This window comes from Channa argus, chromosome 23 (assembly GCF_033026475.1).
Source record: "Channa argus isolate prfri chromosome 23, Channa argus male v1.0, whole genome shotgun sequence".
In the NCBI taxonomy this organism is placed as follows: domain Eukaryota; kingdom Metazoa; phylum Chordata; class Actinopteri; order Anabantiformes; family Channidae; genus Channa; species Channa argus.
This window is the reverse complement of record NC_090219.1, coordinates 471882-494328: the sequence shown is the minus strand read 5'-3', so window position 1 is coordinate 494328 and position 22447 is coordinate 471882. Positions and strand designations below refer to the sequence as shown.

Below are 22447 nucleotides of genomic sequence, written 5' to 3'. Positions count from 1 at the left end.
AGCGAGGAGGATGTTGAAGAGGATAAAGAGCGGAAAGGCAGTTGGTCTTGATGACATACCTGTGTAGGTATGGAAGTGTCTAGGAGAGGTGGCAGTAGAGTTTCTGACTAGTTTGTTTAACAAGATCTTTGGAGAGTGAGAGGATGCCCGGGGAATGGAGAAGTGTACTGGTGCCAATTTTTAAGAAAAAGGGAGATGAGCTGAGGCAAATACAGAGGAATAAAGTTGATGAGCCACAGAATGAAGTTGTGGGAAAGAGTAGTGGAAGCTAGTCTAAGGGCATAGGTGAGCATTTGTGAGCAGCAATATAGTTTCATGCCTAGAAAGAGTACAACAGATGCAGTATTTGCTTTGAGGATGCTGATGGAGAAGTACAGAGAAGTTCATAGGGAGGTGCATTGTGTCTTCGTAGATTTAGAGAAAGTGTAGGACAGGGTGCCGAGAGAGAAGCTGTGGTATTGTATGAGGAAGTCTGGAGTGGCAAAGAAGTATGTTAGATTGGTGCAAGACATATGAGAGCTGTAAGACCGTGGTGAGGTGTGCTGCAGGTGTGACAGAGGAGTTCAAGGTGGAGGTGGGTCTGCATCAAGGATCGGCTATGAGCCCCTTCTTGTTTGCTCTGGTGATGGACAGGCTGACAGATGAGGTTAGACAGGAATTTCCATGGACTATGATGTTTGTGGATGACATTGTGATTTGTAGTGACAGCAGGGAGCAAGTGGAGAAAAATCTAGAGAGATGGAGGTCTGCTCTGGAAAACAGAGGAACGAAGCTTAGCCGCAGTAAGACAGAATACATGTGTGTCAATGAGAAGGACTCAGGTGAAACGGTGAGGTTACAGGGAGCAGAGGTGAAGAAGGTGCAGGACTTTAAGTACTTAGGGTCAACGGTTCAGAGCAACGGAGAGTGTGGAAAAGAGGTGAAGAGGCGAGTGCAAGCAGGTTGGAACGGGTGGAGAAAAGTGTCAGGTGTGATAAAAGAGTATCAGCGAGAATGAAAGGAAAGGTTTTCAAATAGGTGGTGAGAGCAGCGACATTGTTCAGCTTAGAGACAGTGGCACTGAAGAAAAGACAGGAAGCAGATCTGCAGGTAGCAGAGCTTAAGATGTTGAGGTTCTCTTTGGGAGTGACGAGGATGGAGAGCATCAGGAATGAGTACATCAGAGGGACAGCTCATGTTAGATGTTTCGGAGATAAAGTCAGAGAGGCCAGATTGAGGTGGTTTGGACATGTTCAGAGGGGAAACTGGGAATATATTGGAAGAAGGATGCTGAGGTTGGAGCCACCAGACAGGAGGTTTAGAGGAAGACCAAAGAGGAGATTTATGGATGTAGTGAGAGAGGACAAGAAGTTAGTTGGTGTGAGAGAAGACGATGCAGAGGATAGAGTTAGATGGAGGCACATGATTCACTGTGGCGACCCCTGAAAGGGAGCAGCCGAAAGGAAAAGACTTATATGCAGTGTGCTGAGTGTTTGTTACCTAATAAATGAACTTATTTCATATTACTTCTTGGGACCTAGGTACATGATATAACATCGTAGTCGAGTTGAACCTGAGTGCTACACAGGGCTTATGCTATCCTAGTATTTGATCTGACTGTTGAGTCTTTACACAGGGCCAGGAAAACTCCATAGGACTTCAAGTAAACTTGCAAGGAGGAAGACTTGATCCACTGGTTCAGGACCAGGTAGTAATTAGTATTGCTTCTCCTGGACCCAAGAATAATTTTGAGCCTCCATTCCAACATCCAGGCATTAGCATTTTCAATAGGGTTGATTCTTATTGCTCAAAAGCAGCCAAAAAAAGTCACTTAGTTGTATTAACCTTTTCACCAAATTAAATATTCCAATAAGTTAAACGTCAAGTTTTATTTTATGAATAAAATTATAAAATTCCGTTTTCTCCACGGATGTCTAAAGTAATTTTAATAAACTTGGTCTTTGATAGGAGATCATTTGCTGATATACCTACACACATTCTTCGTTAAAATAATTACTATATAAGCCTCACTCACCAAGATAACTCATTGAATGGCATCAGCTGAATCAGAACCACTCCACAAAATGTTATCTTTTAGATTAACGTCCAGCTAAACCCCTTTTCTTTAGTTATTGTTTGAAAGCTTCCGAAAAGCTCTTCTGATATTATAGTGCCTTGCCAAATAGTTTCACAGCTTGAAGATGTGGGTGCAAATTTAAGGCCATCTGTCTAAATCAAATGCACCTTTATTCGATTCATGCTACAGACAGTGTCAAAAAGACACACCACAGTATGAATACTAATAGCTCAGTTTTGCTGGGCTAATGTTATCAAAACAGTTTAATACTATAATCTAACTGAATGTGTATATCAAGAAATAATTATATTTGTATAAAATAATGTGTGTGTTACACATTCTCCAGATTTCAAATAGGTCTAATGTGGAGAATTAGGCCTGATTTATTTATTTCAGAGGAGGTACAGTAAATACGAGAATCAGGGAGACTAATGCCAATTTAAAAAAATACACATTTGTAGGATAGGCAAAGCAATTAGTTGTGCTGTACCTCAAACTATTTTTAAATTAATAACTCTCCGGCAGTGACAATGTCAACCCCCAGTTTTCTTGAGACACGTCTGAGTGTAGGGAGCTTACTGATCATGAAGGCAACTGAAACAGTGTTTTAGAAGTATTGTAGTCTGTGATGGTTGCGTATTTTTCTCGGTTTTCCTCTTTTACCCCGACAGCTTAAACCTTCTGTCCAATTTTAGCTATCACAGTCATGGGGTATTTAACGTAGACTTACATTTATTTAATAATATTGTATTTATTTTTCATTGCTTTTGCCGTTTGAACCCCAAAGTTCACTTCCAGAATATCTTATGTCATCTGAATCTGTGCCTGCTTTCAAACCACGCCTTAAAACATATCTCTACAGGGAAGTATTTCAGTTGGTTCCTATATTTTAACATTAATAAATGCGTACAAATGTGTGTTAATGTGTATTGGCACATATGCCATTGTGTCTTTGCATAATGTGTGTACTTTGTACATATTTGTGTGTATCACCTTTGGTGTATGCATATGTTGTATGCATTATAACCTAATAAACATTGAACCAAATAAGTATGTATAATATGGAAAGTGATAGTCTTCGTGACCAATGCAGAGAATCATTTTGTCTCTGAAAACAACTCAAGAGTTATTATACTTTTAATTCTTTTGTGGTTTTACAGGCAAGAAACTTAACCCCCAACAGCCCCTATCTGTGCAGTGTCAGTCCTAGCCCGGTAGAAATTGAGGAGGGATGCGTCAGGACAGGCATCTGGCATAAAAAAAAAAGCTGTGCCAAATCAACATGCGGACAATCATCCGCTGTGGTGACCCTGAACTCATTAGATAAGCCAAAAGGACAAAATAAAAATAAAAATTGGTCAGAGTTTTTTTATTTGTTAGTCACACATATTAGAAATGTGTATCTAATTGTTATCCATACATTTTAATATAAGAATATTTTTGTGGATTTTGTAAATTTTAATCAGGTAAATGTAGCTTTTTTTGTTTGTTTGTTTGTCCATGTCCACGCCTGGGACGTTAACTTCCTCATACAAGTTCTTTATTACAACGCCCTTCCTCACACATTATTGGTTAATGTGCCGGGACAGCTTGTTTTTCATTGGCCAAGTTTTGTCAACATACAGCCATGGGCCTGCTGATGTGTCAAGGTACATACAGTCAGATGGAAAATACAGGAAGTTGTTAACACAAATTGCATAATGTATGTTGTTAGCACAAATTGTTTTTGGCTTTAGGACTACTGTCAATTGATTTTTGTTTAAAACATATCTATTCCCCCACCATAAAATCAATAGTACTCTAAGGGGGGATTTGTTGTATATCTATGCTTTGTTGAAATCAGCCATGTTAGTTAAGATACACACACACACATTTTCCCGACCGGAAATACTTCTGGACAGTGATATTGTTTCTCTTCCTGTTTGATGTGGACAGAAGAAGAGCTGCTCGTTGAGGTCTGTTGTTCGGAGGAGGAAACAATGGAGAGAAGTAGGGAAGTTAAGTGAGAAAAGCTGCGGGATTCATGTGTTACTACGAGTTGAGAAGTGTCTTTTATTTCAGGCTAACCGAGTGTATTGTGAAGCTTCTTTGGTGTTAGTGCTGCAGTGCTCCCATTAGCCCATTATAGATGTTAGCTGCTAACACTACATGGCACAGCACCTCTCCAGCTTCTTTGTCTTACTAATGTCGGTTGTTTCAGGTCCTTTTGTCTCTTAGTGAAGGTAAACGTCTGCTACTTTTGTTCTACTGAAACAGCTTGTTACTGATGCCCGCTGTCAAAGCTAAAAGAATATGGACCGAAAACTCTTTCCGTCGTAAAATGTCTAATAAGAAATCTGTATGTGCCTCGCTGGAGATTGATAAACCCAAATAATCAGCTAGACCCGAAAGTGAGACATGGCTGCTCCCAAAGCAAAGGTCGGAGTCAACATTGAGACCAATTCCCTAAAAGAAAGTAAAAGCAATGGAAGCACTTCTTCCGGGGAAGCGGCCCAAAATAAGCGGATATACTGTCTGGAGGATTTGGAGACTGTTGCCACAGTTGGTGAGTAACAAGAGCATGTCACACACAAGAACAAGACCTGTGCTGGACTGTTAGGTTACTTGCTTAGGGGATAATAAAGTGGTCTAGGACAGGAAGATTGAAAACTATATATCTATTGTAGTAGCTATAGTATATTTATAGCTTTAATTTCAACAAAAAACAGGAAATACAGTGGGGCTGGATAATGAACTAATCTGCCTGAAAGGCCTTAAATACAAGTTTCTGCTCCAAATAAATTCCCTCAAAAGTAATACAAATCCTTAGAAATATTTAACAATATATTCAACGACCTTTTATAGCTGCACTAGTTTGCAATAATATTTCCAGTAGGTAATTTTATGTAGTTTTCATGGTCCCAGACTTGTAACTTTATGTGGGCTAACATTTGTACAAGTTTCTGCCGTTTATTCTGCTTGGGTTTACATATATTAGAAATTATTCCTATATAGTTTTAGTCTATTATGACAGAAGTTTATACACATAATAGCCCTGAATAATTTAGGTTTATCATTTCTACTGTTGCTGGTGGTAATAAAAATGTCTACTCTATTAAAGTCCTAAAGTTAAATGAAACCAGAAACCTTTTTTTGTATAACAATTGTTTGTCGTCTCTACACACTTAGACAATGTACCAAAAGGTGGAAAGGAGTAACATTTTTTTAACATTTGTTTTTTACACACTACGCACTAGTTTACGTTTATGAGACAATAATATTAAGTAGTTGACTTGCAGCCTTGCATCCAGTTTGTTTTCCCCTCTCTTTGTCAAAGTGCTGAGCCGGTTCCATAAGCCTTTTTGTAGCATCCGCGAGAGAGAATAAGTCTTTACACAGAAACAAGATGGTATGGAATATAATTGGAATATAACTAATCAGACCTGGTGATAACACGAGAGGGAACCAGGATTTATTGTAGGACTGTGTGATTGCACTGGCTTAGTTTTAGCTGTAGTTGTCACTTATAAACTGTCAACTGAGTATTAATTTAATTCTGCAACACTAAAGTCACAATATAAAACCTTAAATTAAATATACTCTTCATAAAATAAATACTATCATGACATTAATCACTTCTTTACACTATCACAGATTTGGTGGATAGCTACTCCTGGCAGAGGGAGTGGTGGGTTAGGAAATGTGGCCTGCTGTGTGTAGGAAAGTACACCAGTCTCTGTTCTAGTTCAAATGTTCCTGTGCCTTGTGTTCGGTGGATTTGAGTACTCATTTCAAGCTGACATGGATTTTTTTTGCCCTATTATGGTTTTTATCATATTTGTGTTCTGTGAGCATTATATGCTACTACATATGAACTGTGCAAGTCCAGAAATTCTTCTCAAATCACAAAAGGGTGCTGTTAGTATATCGATGTGCTTAGTTTTTTTTAAATGTGTCAATATGACCACTACTTTTTCACATTTTGCGAGGCAAAGTTTGAGCCATTCACAGCTTGTCTTCATCATATGTGAGTGACTCAGCAGGTTCAAAGCTGTCTTTGCCATGGTAACAAGCACAGTTGAATCAGGTCCTGTGATTAGCCTCAGAGCTGTGTCCCCCATCAGCTGTAGTGGTCCAGTCATCTGGAAGCACCTCCTGACCACCCAGAGCCTGTCTCAGGTCCTCCCTGAAGACTACACATTCTTCCTTTTTCAACTTCCTCAACTTCATCCTCTGCTCTGCCTTTGTCCTCTTTATGTTTCTCACCACCAGAGTTATTTTACACACCACCATCCTGTGTTGTCTGGCTACGCTCTCGACTACCAATACTTTACAGTCACTGGTCTCTTTCAGATTACAACATCTACACAAAATGTAGTCCACCTGAGTGCCTCTATCTCTGCTCTTATATGTCCCCCTATGTCCCTGCCTCTTCTGGAAGAAAGTGTTCACTACAGCCATTTCCATCCGCTTTGCAAAGTCTACCACCATCTGTCCTTCTGCGGTCCTGTCCTGAAGACCAGATCTGCTGATTATATTCTCATCACCTCTGTTCCCTTCACCTACATGCCCATTTAAATCTGTTCCAATCACCCCTCTCTTACCTCTGGGGATGCTCTGCATCACTTCATCTAACTCACTCCAGAATTTCTCCTTCTCTTCTAACTGACATCCTAGCTGTGCTGCATAACCACTCACAACACTGAACATCACACCTTCAATTTCCAGCTACGGACTCATCAACCTGTCTGATACTCAGATATTCTGTGATATTCACCTCTAGAACATTCCTCACAAACTCCTCTTTCAGTATAACTCCTACTCCATTTCTTTTCCTATCTGACCCATGGTAGAACAACCTGATGGTAGATCGCTGCTCCTAAGCTTCTAACCTTGCTACCTTTCTACCTGGTCTCCTGGACACATAGTATATCCACCTTCTTTCTGCATCATGTCAATCAACTCTCTAGCCCTTCCTGTCATAGTCCCAAAGTCCCTACTGTCAGTCCTACATTCTTAGCTTTCATCTTCCCTCTCTGCCTACGAACACACCTTCCTCCTCTCCTTCTTCAACTTCGACCAACAGTAGTCCAATTTCCACCGGTACCCTGTAGGTCAACAGCACCGGTGGCGGTCGTTGTTAACCCGGGTCCCGACTGATCCATTATGAAAGTCATTGTCATGATTCGCATTTTTATTTTGGCATGTTTTTTTATGTATTTTGAGTTTAAAAAGATGCATTGATAAAGTAATTTACAATTTTAATATTAGCTGCCAATGTTAACTCTGATACATTTCTACATCTTGATGTTTGCGCTTGACACAACTCGTTATCTTTCATTTACTGTACATGCATGAATGTCAAATGAGAAGAAATAATGTTGTACCACAGCATCAGAAAAGCAGTTATTTGTCATGGTCTAGGTTGTTTGCATGCTGTTGATTCCTGTCATAGTGTTTAATCCTTCTTTCACTATATTTCTGCCTTAGGTACAGGGACTTTTGGCCGAGTCTTCCTGGTCAAAGACAAGCAGAACAGGGCCTTTTATGCACTGAAGCAGATGAAGATCCCTGATGTGATTCGACTAAAGCAGGAGCAGCATGTCCACAATGAGAAGGAGGTTCTGACAGAGGTCAACCATCCTTTCCTCATCCAACTGTGAGTGTGCTCCCCAGTCTTATCCACAAACACAGCAGGTGGAGGCAGGTCACAAACATTTCTAATGGTTATGCCCTGCGTCTACAAGGAATGGTAAAACACCATTGTGCTTTCAGTAATTCTGATGGATTTGTCTTCAGTGCTAGGTAACTTTATAACTAAAAATAGGGAGGCTCAGAATTGCTGCTCTAACTTGGCTGAAAGCCCATTGCTAGCCAGTTCTCAGCCAATTCCCAGCCAGCTTGTAGCCGTCCACTTTCTCATGTTTCCAGATATACATTCTAAAGTAACCACTCTCATTTAAGCCCCATTCATGCAATTCCAGCGTACTGCTAGAAGGTGGTGCTTTGTTCACAAAAATGATTCATACTTAAACCAATTTATGACATGTAGGAACAGCTTTATTTACATAACTTACCAGCATAAACCCTCAAATTAAATTCTATCTTGAATTGTCACTTTAAATAACATATTGTTTAGTCACACAAAAAATGTGCAGATTTAAACACATTTAGACCAAAGATTGTCCAGCCCACCAGCCAAGCACAAACCTAATTCAATTCAACTTAATTTATATAGCGCCAATTCACAAGAAAGTCATCTCAGGGAATAAAGTCAAGATTATAAAGATGTATAGAGAACACAACAATTCCCCCTGGAGCAAGCCATAGGCAACAGTGGAGAGGAAAAACTCCCTTTAACGGACGAAACCTTCAACAGAACCAGGCTCGGGGTGGACAGCCATCTGCCTTGACCGGTTGGGGTGATTGGAAAGTGAAGAGAGAAAAGAACAGAGCCACAAAAAGCAACAACAAAACATCGGGCAGGTTGGTAGGACCAGTAGCTGCACGCTGGAAGACACAGCTTCAAAGCCGGGGACACCTGCAGAAAGGGACAGAGAGAAAGGTTTAGAGGAGGACAACTACAGGAGAAAACACACAGAGTTAATGACAAACAGTGGTGACAATTGCGGGGTGAGAGGAGAGAGGGTCAAGAGGAGGAAAGGAGCTCAGTGCATCGGGGGGTGGGTCCCCAAGCAGTCTTAGCCTATAGCAGCATAACTATAATAAACTATATGCTTTAATAAAGAGGAAGGTTTTAAGCCTAGTGTTAAAAGTAGAGAGGGTGTCTGCTTCCCGAATCTGAACAGGGAGCTAGTTCCACAGGAGAGGAGCTTGATAGCTAAAGGCTCTACCACCCATTCTACCTTTGGAAATTCTGATAACCACAAGTAGGCCTGCATTCTTAGATCAAAGTGGTCTGCTGGGATGATATGGTGCTATGAGGTCTTCTATATATGATGGAGCCTCAACAGTCAGAGCTTTATATGTAAGAAGCAGGGTTTTAAATTCTATTCTAGATTTAATGGGAAGCCAATGGAGAGAAGCTAGTGAAGGTGAAATATGATCTCTCTTGCTAGTTCCAGTCAGCACTCTTGCTGCAGCATTTTGGATTAATTGCAGGCTCTTTAGGGAGTTACTGGGGCATATTGAAAGTAGGGAATTACAGTAGTCCAACCTAGAGGTAACAAATGCATGGACCAGATTTTCGGCATCACTTTCAGACCGGATGCTCCTAATTTTGGCAATGTTCCGTAGGTGGAAGAAGGCTGTTCTAGAGATTTGTTTTAGCGACCACCAGTACCTCATGCCCCTGCACAGTTCTTTCCTGCCCCTACTGCCGGTGTTGTTTTTCCTCCCACCTTTGCTGGATCTTAGCAGAGGAGGCACCACTGCTGTTTTTTCTGAAAGTGGAATCTGCCAGCCCAACCAGCTCCTGTGCCAAATTGCCAGTCTAGCCTCTTCAGCAAGATGTGACTGTCTGGGTGTCCACAGGGTGAGATAATGTGTTGAGTGTAGGGCTGGACGATATATGAAAATAATAGAATTGTGTTGTTTTTCTTTATTTGTTTTGTTTTTTAAAAACAATATTGCAATTGTGATTCAGTGCAATCAAACTATAATTTATAAAAAACCCAAGCAGAGACTATCAACTACACTATCATGTTGGCTGTGCATATAGTACAAGTACATTTTTGCCCGTATGAAAACATGCATAAACACACTGTTGAAACCATTGCCTACATAAATGTATTAATTCAATAATGTTTTTAAATCATTAACTTGTTCAGCACACCCTGGTGGGGCTTTTTTAAATGCTGAAGGATATTTGTGGTGTTACTGTACCTTGTGTGTTTGCTTCAACACAACACCTGTTCCTGCTGCTCATCTTCTTGTTTAAAACCAAAATACATCCAAATGGCTGATGTGACTTTACACACTTTCACTTAGTATGGGCTTTTTCGTTGCCATCAGGGTTTGCTTCAGCTGAGGCCATTTTCTATACATTTTGCAGCACTGCCGTTAAACTTTTTTGTTTGTTTGTTTGTTTTTGCAAATTATTTTTTTGTTTTTCTATACATAGCAAAGAAAGCTTAAATTGCAAACATTAAAGAACAAATAATTAAATATATGTATGAAACACATTTAAGCACTTTATCCTGAGTTAACTCTAGGACATTCAGAGTTGTCCCTAGGCCACTCCTGTGTTGTCTTGGTTGTGTGCTTAGGATTATTGTCATGTTGTTAGGTGAACCTTCCAATTTGAGGCCCTGAGCACTGTGGAACAGGTTTTCAAATAGGATATCAATCTGCCTAACTCCATTCAGCTTTTCCCCAACTCAGCCAGTCCCTGGTGCTAAAAAACCATTACTGCAGCATGATGTTGCCACCAAAATGCTTCACTGTTGGGAAGTTATTGTGCAGGAAATTAGTGGTCATTCCCCTGATTAATCAGTTTGGGTGACCAGCTCAACAGTCCTGGTTGGGCCAAGCGTCTTCCATTTGACAATTATGGATGCAATTGTGCTTATAGGAACCTACAGTGCAGCAGATTTTTTTGTAGCTTTCCCCAGATCTGTCCCTTGTCATGATTTCCTCAGGTGAACTGTCAAGCTGTAGAAACATCTCCGCAATGATCAAGAGAAATGAAAGCACCTGAGCTAAATTTCAAGTGTTATTACAAAGGGCCTAAATAGCCTAAATAGCCTAAAAGCCTAAATACTTAGGCCAATGTAATATTTAAGTATTTCCTTTTCAAATAATTTATTAATTTAATTTAAATTTTGATTTCTCTTTTCACTTTCTCATTATAGGGTAGTGATTGTAGATTCAAAAGAAGCAACAACATTGAATGTAATCATTCAGCCATAGCATGTTTTGTCTGACTGTTTCAGTTTCAGAACAATCATTTTACCCATGATAAAATTTTCTAGAGTCCATATTTTGGTTTAGGTATATCTGGTGGTAGGAGAGACCTGTCTTCCATTGAGCATAACTAGGGAGATGATGGTAGTGGTGTCAGCAACCAATCTAGAACAATATTAGTTACTTTGCTGCTTTATACATATCATAACAGTAAATGTTATTTATTAACCCTATTCTATTTAGTTTAACTGATTTATAATCATACTTGTATATAATTTTGTAATGTCTAAATTTGCTTCTGCATTTCTAATTGACCACCCCACAATGACCTCTATTACTTATTTGAATTTAATCTGGGCTTTTCCCCCTTTCCATAAAGTCTCTGATTAACTCATTAACTCCCTAAAGATCACTGAGGAAATAGCAACTGTCACCATTATTGAGATTTAGTTGAATTAAGATGCAAATACCATTTTAATTATGCTTTGTTTTCCCCATACATATTACACACAATTTTATCACAAGAAATAGCATTCCAGTTTCTATCCATCTAAACTGCAAATGATAAAAAGTAAATGGTCTGCACTTATATAGCGCTTTTCTACCTGCACCAGAGCATGGCAGTGATCCTAATACTCCCTGATGGTAAGTTCTTAATACAGGCATTACTTTACATATGCACCAGTTAATTTTACAGCCAGGCAAGCCTGGTGGTGAAGTGGTTAGCACTGCTGCCTCACAGATAGATGAATGTTAAGCTCATCCTCTTCACATTTAATAAAAAAACATGGCACAGCAGAGAAAATCCACCCCAAAGCAGACATACACCTTGTGTAACTTCCTTTGGACTGTATATGTTCTCCTATAGGCCATATCCTACATCCACAAAGTGGCTAAGTTACTGTGACTGCCTGGTGGCTGAAAAGAGAACTGCAAGTTGTACTTTATGAGTCTGGTTTAGAGTTAAAACACACTACATTCATGGCGTGAATGGGTAAATGAGAAGAAGTGTAATAGACGTTCATTTGAGACTTAAATTACTTTAATTTTTTTGTAAATTAAAAATCAAATAGTTTATTTTTGATATTTAAAAAAATTTGAAGCAAACTTCAAATACCAAAAAAGGTGCATGTACATGTTTATTTGGAAATAAAACAGTTTGTAGCTCAAGGTAACTAGCTTCAAAATACAAACATTAAAAGTGCAGAGACAAAATAGCAGTGTGGAAAAGAGTCAGTAATCGTCTTTGTGGCCAGCAACCAACCCCTTACTGAAAAACACTGGAGCCTTCTCTATCTTTATCAGTGACAGTTCTCCCTTGTTTTTATCTTCTGAAAGGGTCCTTCCAGCTGAAATAGATGTTGTACACTGCTTGAAATACACTGGAGGTTAAAATATAGCAGTTCAATTTAATTTGATTTCCTCAACTTGTCAGAAAGGACTTTAGTCTTGTGTGTCCAACAGATGGTATAATGTGTTCAGCATTTATTAAAAAGACTTAAAGAGTAAACCAAAAGAATGTTATTCTACCTCTTTGTCTTCTCTTGTTTTATTCAGGTTCTGGACTCACCACGATGAGCGCTTCCTCTATATGCTGATGGACTATGTGCCCGGTGGTGAACTGTTCAGTTACCTACGCAGCCGCGGGCGCTTCAGCAATACCACAGGCCTCTTTTATACCTCTGAGATTGTATGTGCCATTGAGTACCTCCACTCCAAAGATATTGTCTATCGCGACCTGAAACCTGAAAACATCCTGCTGGACAGGGAAGGACATATTCGCCTGACTGACTTTGGCTTTGCTAAGAAGCTGTCTGATAGGTGATGGAAATATTTTCAGCATTTATTTTGACAACCACAATTCCAGAGTGATTTATAAAGTTGTCATAACTTGAAACAGATCTAACTGACAGAGGGTGCCATATAGGTACCATTCACATTCATCCACATCCACATTCATCCCACCCACATTAGCAGCAAAATGAGATGTCTTTCTCAGACAGATCATGTGCATGATAGCAGCAAATAATATGGAATTGTTAATTTCTTCACCATGTACTCTAAAATCTACAAAAAACTTTACTAAAGTCATCGACTTTAAAAGTTAAATGTATTTGTTTATTTTATTTATTTAATTATTTTACATCTATATTAAAGAAGCCCTATGCTGCTGTGGTACCAAAAGTACAGAAATACCACTGTATGTGTAGTTCAAAAGCACCTGTCTTCTATAATGATTATTCAGCAGCTTAATCAACTCTTCTAAAACAGCTTTGATCTTGCTCTTACTCATGAAAGCAAAAAAATTGTGGCATTTGAAAATTGTTCTTGTTAGGAATTATTTCCTACTCCAAGATGCAGGAAAAATGCAGGCTCAGATTGCCATTATGATATTTGTGTCAAAATTACTATGTTTATTCAGACAGTTGAACAAATTACTAGAACACTTATATAATAAAGCACTTTTTAAAGGAGCCTACTTTGGATATGCCCACTCGCTTAATGTCAAGTAGAGCATTAGTACAGCAGAGTACTTCTATCTATATTTTTTAATCTTTTTTTATAATACTTATAGAACCTGCTTCTCAGTGCATGTGGCTGCTTCTGAATGACAGTTCAGACATTTTGTTCTCAGTTTGTGGTGTTTGATACTTGATTGATTGACAGAATAAGGTGAATGACAAACCAGTTGTCACTTCACACTGCATTTCTGAGCTCATCCCTCACAGGCTGTGCCTAGCAAGCTACACTTTACCTTTATTTCAATCAGTAAAGAAACTCCTGATTCAGCTTACATTTAGGGATTGTGTGGAGGTCATTCTGTCCCTCAGGATTCAGTCTGACACCACAACTACACTTTAGATTGGTTTTGGAGCTACTGGTGTTCTACTTTAAGAGTCTGGGCCTTCTTACATCCTGCAAAGACTGTCTTTGTCTAGTAAATGGAAGGCTCTTCTCCATCCATCCATTATCTTTACTGCTAGTTAGTGTCAGGATGGCATCTATCCAAGCATCTATCCAATCTATCCATGTCCTTCAGCTAGAGACACGGTACACACTGGACAATTCAGTCTGTCTCAGTTTTTGGACTGTGGGAGGAAATTAGAGTACCTAGAGGAAACTCAAACAAACATTGGATAAATATGGAAACGCCACACAGAACGACTACAGCCAGCCAGTGGATTTAAATTTAGACCTAATACGGAGGTAGGCATTACAAATGTCACACTCTGCTGGACAACTGGCCAATTTTAGTTTCCAATCACTAATAAATTATCATGCAGTTTGCTACTGTATGTCTCTTGTAATGCATAACGTACCTTGTAGCTGTTTTGGCATCATGTTTTGAGTTGCTCTTTATTGGAACTACATTCTAGCTTTAGTCAGAGTAAGGCAGTGTCAGAAAAAACATTTATGTTTAAGTTTGCAATTTGTCCTCTGCTTCTATTGTCCATGCCTTGCCTGCCCTGGTTGCCCTCTGTCTTTTCTAAAATGTATTATTTCTCCTCACTTTGAGAGAAAACAGCGCGGGAGTACTCTTTCTATTCTGAAGCCTTTTCTGTTTTCTCACTGGGAGAAAAGGTGATGAGAGTTCATAAAGTGTACTCCAACATGTTAGTAGCCAATAAGAGTCTGGTCAAGATTTGTTTCCCAGAAAAACTGCAGTTACAGTAGTCTTTAATTCATCAAATGAAGCAAAACCAAAGGAAACAATGAAGACTAAATAACACTGGGAATTTTTTAATTTAGACAGTTTGCGCTGTGTGTGTTTCTCTCCCCTACCTATTCCTCTCCCCCCCCCCGCATTGTTACTCTGCTGCGACAAAAACAATTTCAAGTAAAACTAAGAAAAGGCAGAAAACAGCATTTTCTGTCACTTTACAGTTAGGATGTGTGTACCAGGCTTCAAAAATAAGTCTGAGGTGAAGGAAAAATCAGATAACTGAATGTTTATGCACGTGAACACCATTCCTGTAAATAGAAATAAATTAATTCAGCACATACGTAGGTGCATCATGTATGTAAAATATAAAGTGTATGAGTGTAAATAATATTAAAATAATTCAACATTTGGAAATTATGAATATGAGCCAGTGGTAAATTGCTGAAACAAGGGTGTTTGATTATCTAACAATTTTAGAGGCGGCATGTGATCCGCAGTCACTTATTGCATGGAAAAGTGGTCAGTGTTTGGATGAGAGAGACTGCAGAAAAGCGTACCAACTGATTTGATGCAAATACTAGATGTAATTAGGCAAAAAAAGAAAAGAAAAAAAAAGTCTCTTAAAGGTTGTTGGTTTGCAAATAGTTGTGAGGAGCTCGCATGTCCTCCCCGTGCCTGCGTTGGTTTGTTCTGGGTACTTGGTTTCCCCCACAGTCCAGAGACATGCATCCCCACAGTCCAGAGACATGCATGTTAGATTAATTGGTGCTCGTAGGTGTCAGTGTGAATGGTTGTCTGTGTAAACTTACCTTTCTCTTCTCCATATGTTTGACAGCGTTTGTTTATCTTTCAAATACAAACACTTCTTCCTTTTAAAAAAACTCAATTGCATTCCAGCTCTTTTTCAAATTTTATATCTCGAAACCGTCATTTAGGACGTTCTTTGCTCTAGTAGTTACCAGATATGATTCCTCTTGAGCAAACATATCGTTAAGTTTACATTCTTCTACATGCACTTTGTTTCAAGTGGATGCAAACTCAGCCGATAGATAGATATATATCTATAGATATAGACATAGATATAGATATACATATATCTATATCAATATATATAATATACAAACCCAATTCCAAAAAAGTTGGCACACTGTACAAATTGTGAATAAAAAAGGAATGGAATAATTTACAAATCTCATAAACTTATGTTTTTTTCACAATAGAATATAGGTAACATATCAAATGTTGGAAGTGAGAAATTTTGAAATGCCTTGCCAAATATTAGCTCATTTTTGATTTCATGAGAGCTACTCATTCCAAAAAAGTTGGGACAGGTAGCAATAAGAAGCCAAAAAAGTTAAATGTGCATATAAGGAACAGCTGGAGGACCAATTTACACCTTGTTAAGTCAATTGGCAACATGACTGGGTATAAAAAGAGCGTCTCAGAGTGGCAGTGTCTCTCAGAAGTCAAGATGGGCAGAGCATCACCAATTCCCCCAATGCTGCGGTGAAAAATAGTGGAGCAATATCAGAAAGGAGTTTCTCAGAGAAATATTGCAAAGAGTTTGAAGTTATCATCATCTACGGTGCATAATATCCAAAGATTCGGAGAATCTGAAACAATCTCTGTGCATAAGGGTCAAGGCTGGAAAACCATATTGGATGCCCGTGATCTTCGGGCCCTTAAACGGCACTGCATCACATACGGGAATGCTTCTGTAATGGAAATTACAACATGGGCTCAGGAATACCAGAAAACATTGTCGGTGAACACAATCCACTGTGCCATTTGCCGTTGCCGGCTAAAACTCTATAGGTCAAAAAAGAAGCCATATCTAAACATGATCCAGAAGCGCATGCGTTTTCTCTTGGCCAAGGCTCATTTAAAATGGACTGTGGCAAAATGGAAAACTGTTCTGTGGTCAGACAAATCAAAATTCGAAGTTCTTTTTGGAAAACTGGGAAGCCATGTCATTTGAACTAAAGAGGACAAGGACAATCCAAGTTGTTATCAGCGCTCAGTTCAGAAGCCTGCATCTCTGATGGTATAGGGTTGGATGAGTGCGTGTGGCATGGGCAGCTTACACATCTGGAAATGCACCATCAATGATAAATTATATACAAGTTCTAGAACAACATATGCTCCCATCCAGATGTCTTCTCTTTCAGGGAAGACCTTGCATTTTCCAACATGACAATGCCAGACCACATACTGCATCAATTACAACATCATGGCTGCATAGAAGAAGGATCCGGGTATTGAAGTCCAGATCTTTCACCCATATAAATCATTTGGCGCAAACTAAGAGGAAGATGCGACAAAGGAGAACTAAGACAGTTGAGCACTTAGAATCCTGTATTATACAAGAATGGGTCAACATTCCTATTCCTAAACTTGAGCAACTTGTCTCCTCAGTCCCTAGACATTTGCAGACTGTTATAAAAAGAAGAGGAGATACGACACAGTGGTAAACATGGCCTTGTCCCAACTTTTTTGAGATGGGTTGATGTCATGAAATTTAAAATCAACTTATTTTTCCCTTAAAATTATACATTTTCTCAGTTTAAACATTTGATATGTCATCCATGTTGTATTCTGAATAAAATATAAGTTTATGAGATTTGTAAATTATTGCATTCCTTTTTTATTCACAATTTGTTCAGTGTGCCAACTTTTTTGGAATCGGGTTTGTATATTTGTATATTGGCTGCACACTTCTGGATGTTGTTCCTGGAATCTGCTCCAAGTTTGGGGTTCACAGCCCCCTGTGATCCTATTACCACAGCTACCACTTGTACCTTCACCGTCCACATCTTTTCTAACCTCTCTTTCAGCCCTTGATATTTCTCGAGCTTCTCTTGTTCCTTATTCCTGATGTTGCTATCGCTTGGGATTGCTGCATGTATCACTACAGCCTTTTTCTTCTGTTTCTACACAACTACTATGTCAGGTTGGTTGGCCGTTTTCAGTTTGTCAGTCTGTATCTAGAGGTCCCACAGTTTCTTAGCTCTAGGTGTGTCACATTTTAACTTTGGCACTTCCAGTTTGTACTTGGCACAGATGTTTTCCACCTGGAGTCCTGCCTAGTATTGTAGACCCTATCCTCTATTGATCTTGTACTTAGAGCCTGCTCCTTTGCTGCTAGGATTAGTGCCTCTGGGCTGTCTTTGAGTATATCTTTGTCAAGCCACTGGTAGGAGTTTTTGATATCAGCCACTTCTTCTATCTTACGGTGGTACCCACCGTGCAGGGGCTTGTCCCTCTATGAGGATTCCTGCTCTTCTTTCCCTTGCTCCTCTGGCTTCTGCTGCATGGGGTTTTCTGTGAGCATGTTATCTTCCTTCTTTCATCCATGATAGTGGCTCTGACGCTCACTAATCCTTGGCCTTCTTCCTTCCACTTAGTGTACAGTCTCAGGATGCTGGATTTGTCGTGAAACCCTCCATGCACAATAAGGAGCTTCCTTGTCTTGATGTCATTGGCCTCTATCTTCTCTTTTATTCAGCTCATTATGCCAGTGGTGTACCTGATGAATGGAAGTGCATAGGTGTTAACCACCTGGACTTTGTTCTCCCCATTCATATCCTGGCTGTATATCCTGCTGGTATGGATCAGTGAGTCAATATCTTGTTCACTCCTGGCATTCAGCGTGATGTCATAGATGTAGAGGAGGTGGCTGATGGTTGCTCTGTTCTGTAGTCAATATCCGTAACCACTCGTGGTGATGATCTGGCTAAGGGAGTTCAGGCCTATGCAGAATGTAGAGGGGACAGATCATCTCCTTGTTTAATGCCACACTTGATTTTGACTTGTGCAGTTGGCTTGAAGTTGGCCTGTAGGGTTGTTTTCCATTTCCCCATTGAGTTCTCAATGAAGACTCTTAGAGTCATGTTAAACTGGTGCAGTTCCAAGCATTCCAGGATCCATGTGTAAGGCATTGAGTCATAGGCTTTCTTGTTGTCAATCCAAGCAGTGCACAGATTGGTATGTCTGGTCTTGCAGTCTCAAGTGACTGCTTTATCTACTAGTAGCTGGTGGTTTGCTCCTCTGGTGTTGCTACTCCTTTCTGGGTTCTGCTCATGTATTGATACATGTGCCTGCTCATCTTAGCCGCTAGGATGTCTGACAGGAGCTTCCATGTGATGCAGCGGCAGGAGCTTCCATGTGGTGCAGAGGCAGTTTAATGGGCGGTAGTTGGATGGGACTGCCCCTTCTGGGGGTCCTTCAGGATGAGGACTGTGCGGCCTTCAGGTACCCTTCAAGGTTGGTAGTCAGGTCTACTAGTAGCTTGTTCATTTATGCCACCAGGTGCTCATGGAGTGAGGTTAGTTGCTTTAACCATGGATCATGTCAGGGCCTGGTGCTGTCCAGTTTTTCATACTTGAGACCCTCTCTTGGATGTCTGTCATTGTGATGGTTACTGGATCTTGTTCAGGAAGGTTTCTGTGGTCTGCTCTCAAGTCCACTAGCCACTGGGCACTGTTGTTATGTGATGCCTCCTTCTCCCATATGCTTTTCCAGTATTCTTCAGCCTCCAGCCTTGGTGGGTCTGCTCTCATGTTATTACCCTCCCACTGGGAGTACACCTTGAATGGCTCAGTGGAAAACATTCTGCTTATTCTCCTGGTTTCAACTCCTCTTCAGCCATGTAGCCAGGGCTGTGAGCCTTTGCTTGACAGTCTCCAAGGCCTAAGATATGGACAGTTTGGTGTACGTCTTAGGTAGGTTTTCTTTTTATCATGCCTTTCTGCAATTCCAATAGTTGGCTAACATCTCTTTGTGTTGCCTTGGTCTTAGCCTCCAACCTCTGTTTACATGGAGGATACTGCACCTTATGGCTTATGTCATTACAGCCTGGCAATCCCCATGCTGCCACAGTGTCCCCTACTGGCATGCACGTTCATTATCACATTCAGACACCACGCCCTTGATGATAACAAATTACTGTGAAGAGCACCACAGGTCATATTTCCTTCACATTTTTAACATTTACATTTAGTCATTTAGGAGACGCTTTTAGTCATTTAGGAGTCTCCAAATCGACTTACAAGTGAGGTACAAGGCAAGCAAAAAGTCAAGGAGAAAACATCAAAGCAAAGTACTATCAGAAAAGTGTTCACATTTCATGAGATGCACATAAGAGAAAGAGAAGAAAGGAAGTTTGTTTTTTGTTTTAAATAGATTTAAGTGCATAGGAAGATGCGGAAGAGTTCTGTTTTCAGCAGTTTTTTGAAAATTGGGAGTGAGTTTGCTGAGCGTGCAGAGTTTGGTAGCCTGTTCCACCATCGTGGGACCATTGCGCTGAAGAGTTTTGCTTGATGTCTTCTGTGCTGTGCTGGGACCACCAGATGTCGTTCGTTGGTAGACCGCTGTAGCCGGGACGGATTGTAGACCTGAATGAGTGAGTTGAGGCAAGCAGGAGCTGTTGAGCTGACCACCCTGTAAGCAAGAGACAGAGCTTTGAACCTGATGCGATCAGCTAGAGGAAGCCAGTGTAGAGATCTGAGGAGTGGTGTGACATTAGTCTTTTTTGGCTGATTAGAAATGAGGCAAGCTGCCACCTCATCATTTCCTCTGTGGCCATGCCTCTGCTCATCCAGTACTCATTACAGTACAGGCTTTATTCCCCCAAAATCATCAGTCTCCTCAACCCTCACCAGGGCCAACAGAATTTCAATACAAATTACCATCTCCATGGTAACTTGCTGAAAGAAGTAATAACCCAGGTGCTATCAGTGAGAGACGATGAAAGGCGGGCACCAGGCCATGTGCTCTTCATCAAAGGACAAGTGGCTTTCAGAGGGAACACCCAGTGCATGTATGTTACACATGCACAAGTGTTACAAGTGTCAATCAGCGGCTCTGGCAGCCATATTCAAGTTATCTCTTTTAGACTTCCTGTTATTGTACTTGCTGTTGAAAGCCATTTATGTGGACTGGTATATGTGAATTCTTATAGTTATAAACATTCCTATAAACATTGACACAGTTGGGTCAGATGTCACAGGATGATCACTTTACATACAGGTGTAGGTAAAGTGCCCCATGTGACACGATTCTCTCTTTTCAGATATTTAAATAACATCCAGTCATTTGGCACTTTCTTTTATAAAACTTACAAGTTGAGGCAATTGTCACCTGGCCACTCAGCACTCTAATATATATTACATGTTATTGTTGGCAAGCTATTCTTGATATAAATGATATCAGTGGATTTATCCTTATTTATTTAGGGCAGATTCACTTAGAAGCAGCTCATCTGGAGCAGTTGGGGTCACTGCCCTAATATAATTATTGAGCAGTAGTGTGTTCAATTATTATTAACCTGTATTTTTTTATTAATCAACTACACAATAAGTTTTTAGAATTATGACACACACACACACACACACACACACACACACACACACAGAGAGAATAACTGTATTTAATAAGCTGTATTTTAACCATGGCACCTATTGTCTAATCAGGACTTGGACTCTGTGTGGCACTCCTGAGTACCTGGCACCCGAAGTCATCCAAAGCAAAGGTCATGGCCAAGCAGTTGACTGGTGGGCTTTGGGTATTCTCATCTTTGAAATGCTGTCTGGGTAAGTGTACTGATTCCCAAAACTACACCCCTTTTAAACACTGGGGGGCACTCTCCTCCACCAAGGAAACTGAGGCAATGCATCACTGAGCAAAGACTGCGCTACATACTTTGATCCTGTTTAACTGTTACATAGTTTGTATCAAAGAAGGGGAGATTACTATCTCCCCTACTACATATGCATATACACAAACACAGATGGAAAATCCCAAACAGTGAGCTCTACTCCACAGAACTGAAATACAAATTCCTAATTCCTTAAAACAATTGGGTGGACAAATTAACATGTACACCTGTATTATGCAACATGTACACCTGTATTATGCAATCTACAAAATAGACTGCATAGGAAAGTGCATAAGAGATTAAAGCAGTAGAGGAACCTGTGTACACGGAACAGTGGAATTATTCTATTAATTATACTCCTGTTATTGTTGCAGTGTGGGCAATCAATTCTCTGTGTGCTTATTGGATAATGCAGAGCTGCAACAAAGTAGTCTGTAAATGGGCATCTCTGTTGAGTATGAAGAATAATGATGTTGATCCCTTTAGAAAGCACTTGGGATTATTTCAGTGTTCTCCATCATCTGCAATAAATAATAATAGCTGTGCCTTTTTGTCAAGGTTTAGGTTGACTTTAACATTGATTGAAGTTTTTTTTCAGAAAGACACCAGGTGATATTCTTTGTTTCAGGTTTTAAATAATTGAGGCATTTAAATATCACTGGCTGAATATTTTCTAGAATTCTTTAACAGTAAGAACTGCATTTTTGCTTTTTGTTTTATTTAGCTCTGTTTTTCTAGTTGTGCAGATATCTCTCTGAAATTCCTAATGCCATCCCAACATACTGGAAGTGATGGAGTTTGCTGCACATGGCACTAAAAGCACAATATAGTTTTTAGTAGACATAGACATTTTTTAGACATTGTCTACAAAAGACAAACACAATTGAAAAGAGCAACAAGAGTACCATGGTCATTGTTTCTTGTTTCACATTGGTCCAAAGTCTGGCTGTATGCTGAGGAGAAAATGAATGAATATGAATTCATAGTAGTTAAAGTTATTGGGTTGACACTGCACAATGACAGGATGGCTCACAGCTACACAAAACATGAAAATTACAACATGTTAAAAGAAGACATAGTGAAGTTACAGGTGCGATAAATTTCACCTCTAGGCATTACATTATGACCATCTGTGCAATTATGAATTTACTTTTAGAGAGTTGTAATTTTCAGTTTTTAGGTTGAAACTGTCAGAAAGGGGATAATTCTATGTGTTTAAATGTGCCAG

The 22447-nt window shown here is 39.8% G+C and overlaps 1 protein-coding gene across 1 annotated transcript in view; it reads left to right on the top strand.

The window, feature by feature from the left end:
• Positions 1–3957: 3957 nt before the first annotated feature.
• The window catches only part of prkx (protein kinase X-linked), a 39419-nt gene continuing 20929 nt past the window's right edge, over positions 3958–22447 (top strand). Inside the window, exons 1-4 of the mRNA XM_067493407.1 lie at positions 3958–4601; positions 7526–7694; positions 12458–12721; positions 21035–21154. Coding sequence (XP_067349508.1) covers positions 4454–4601; positions 7526–7694; positions 12458–12721; positions 21035–21154 — 701 coding nt within the window. The 5' untranslated portion in view covers positions 3958–4453. The remainder of the gene's footprint in view (positions 4602–7525; positions 7695–12457; positions 12722–21034; positions 21155–22447) is intronic.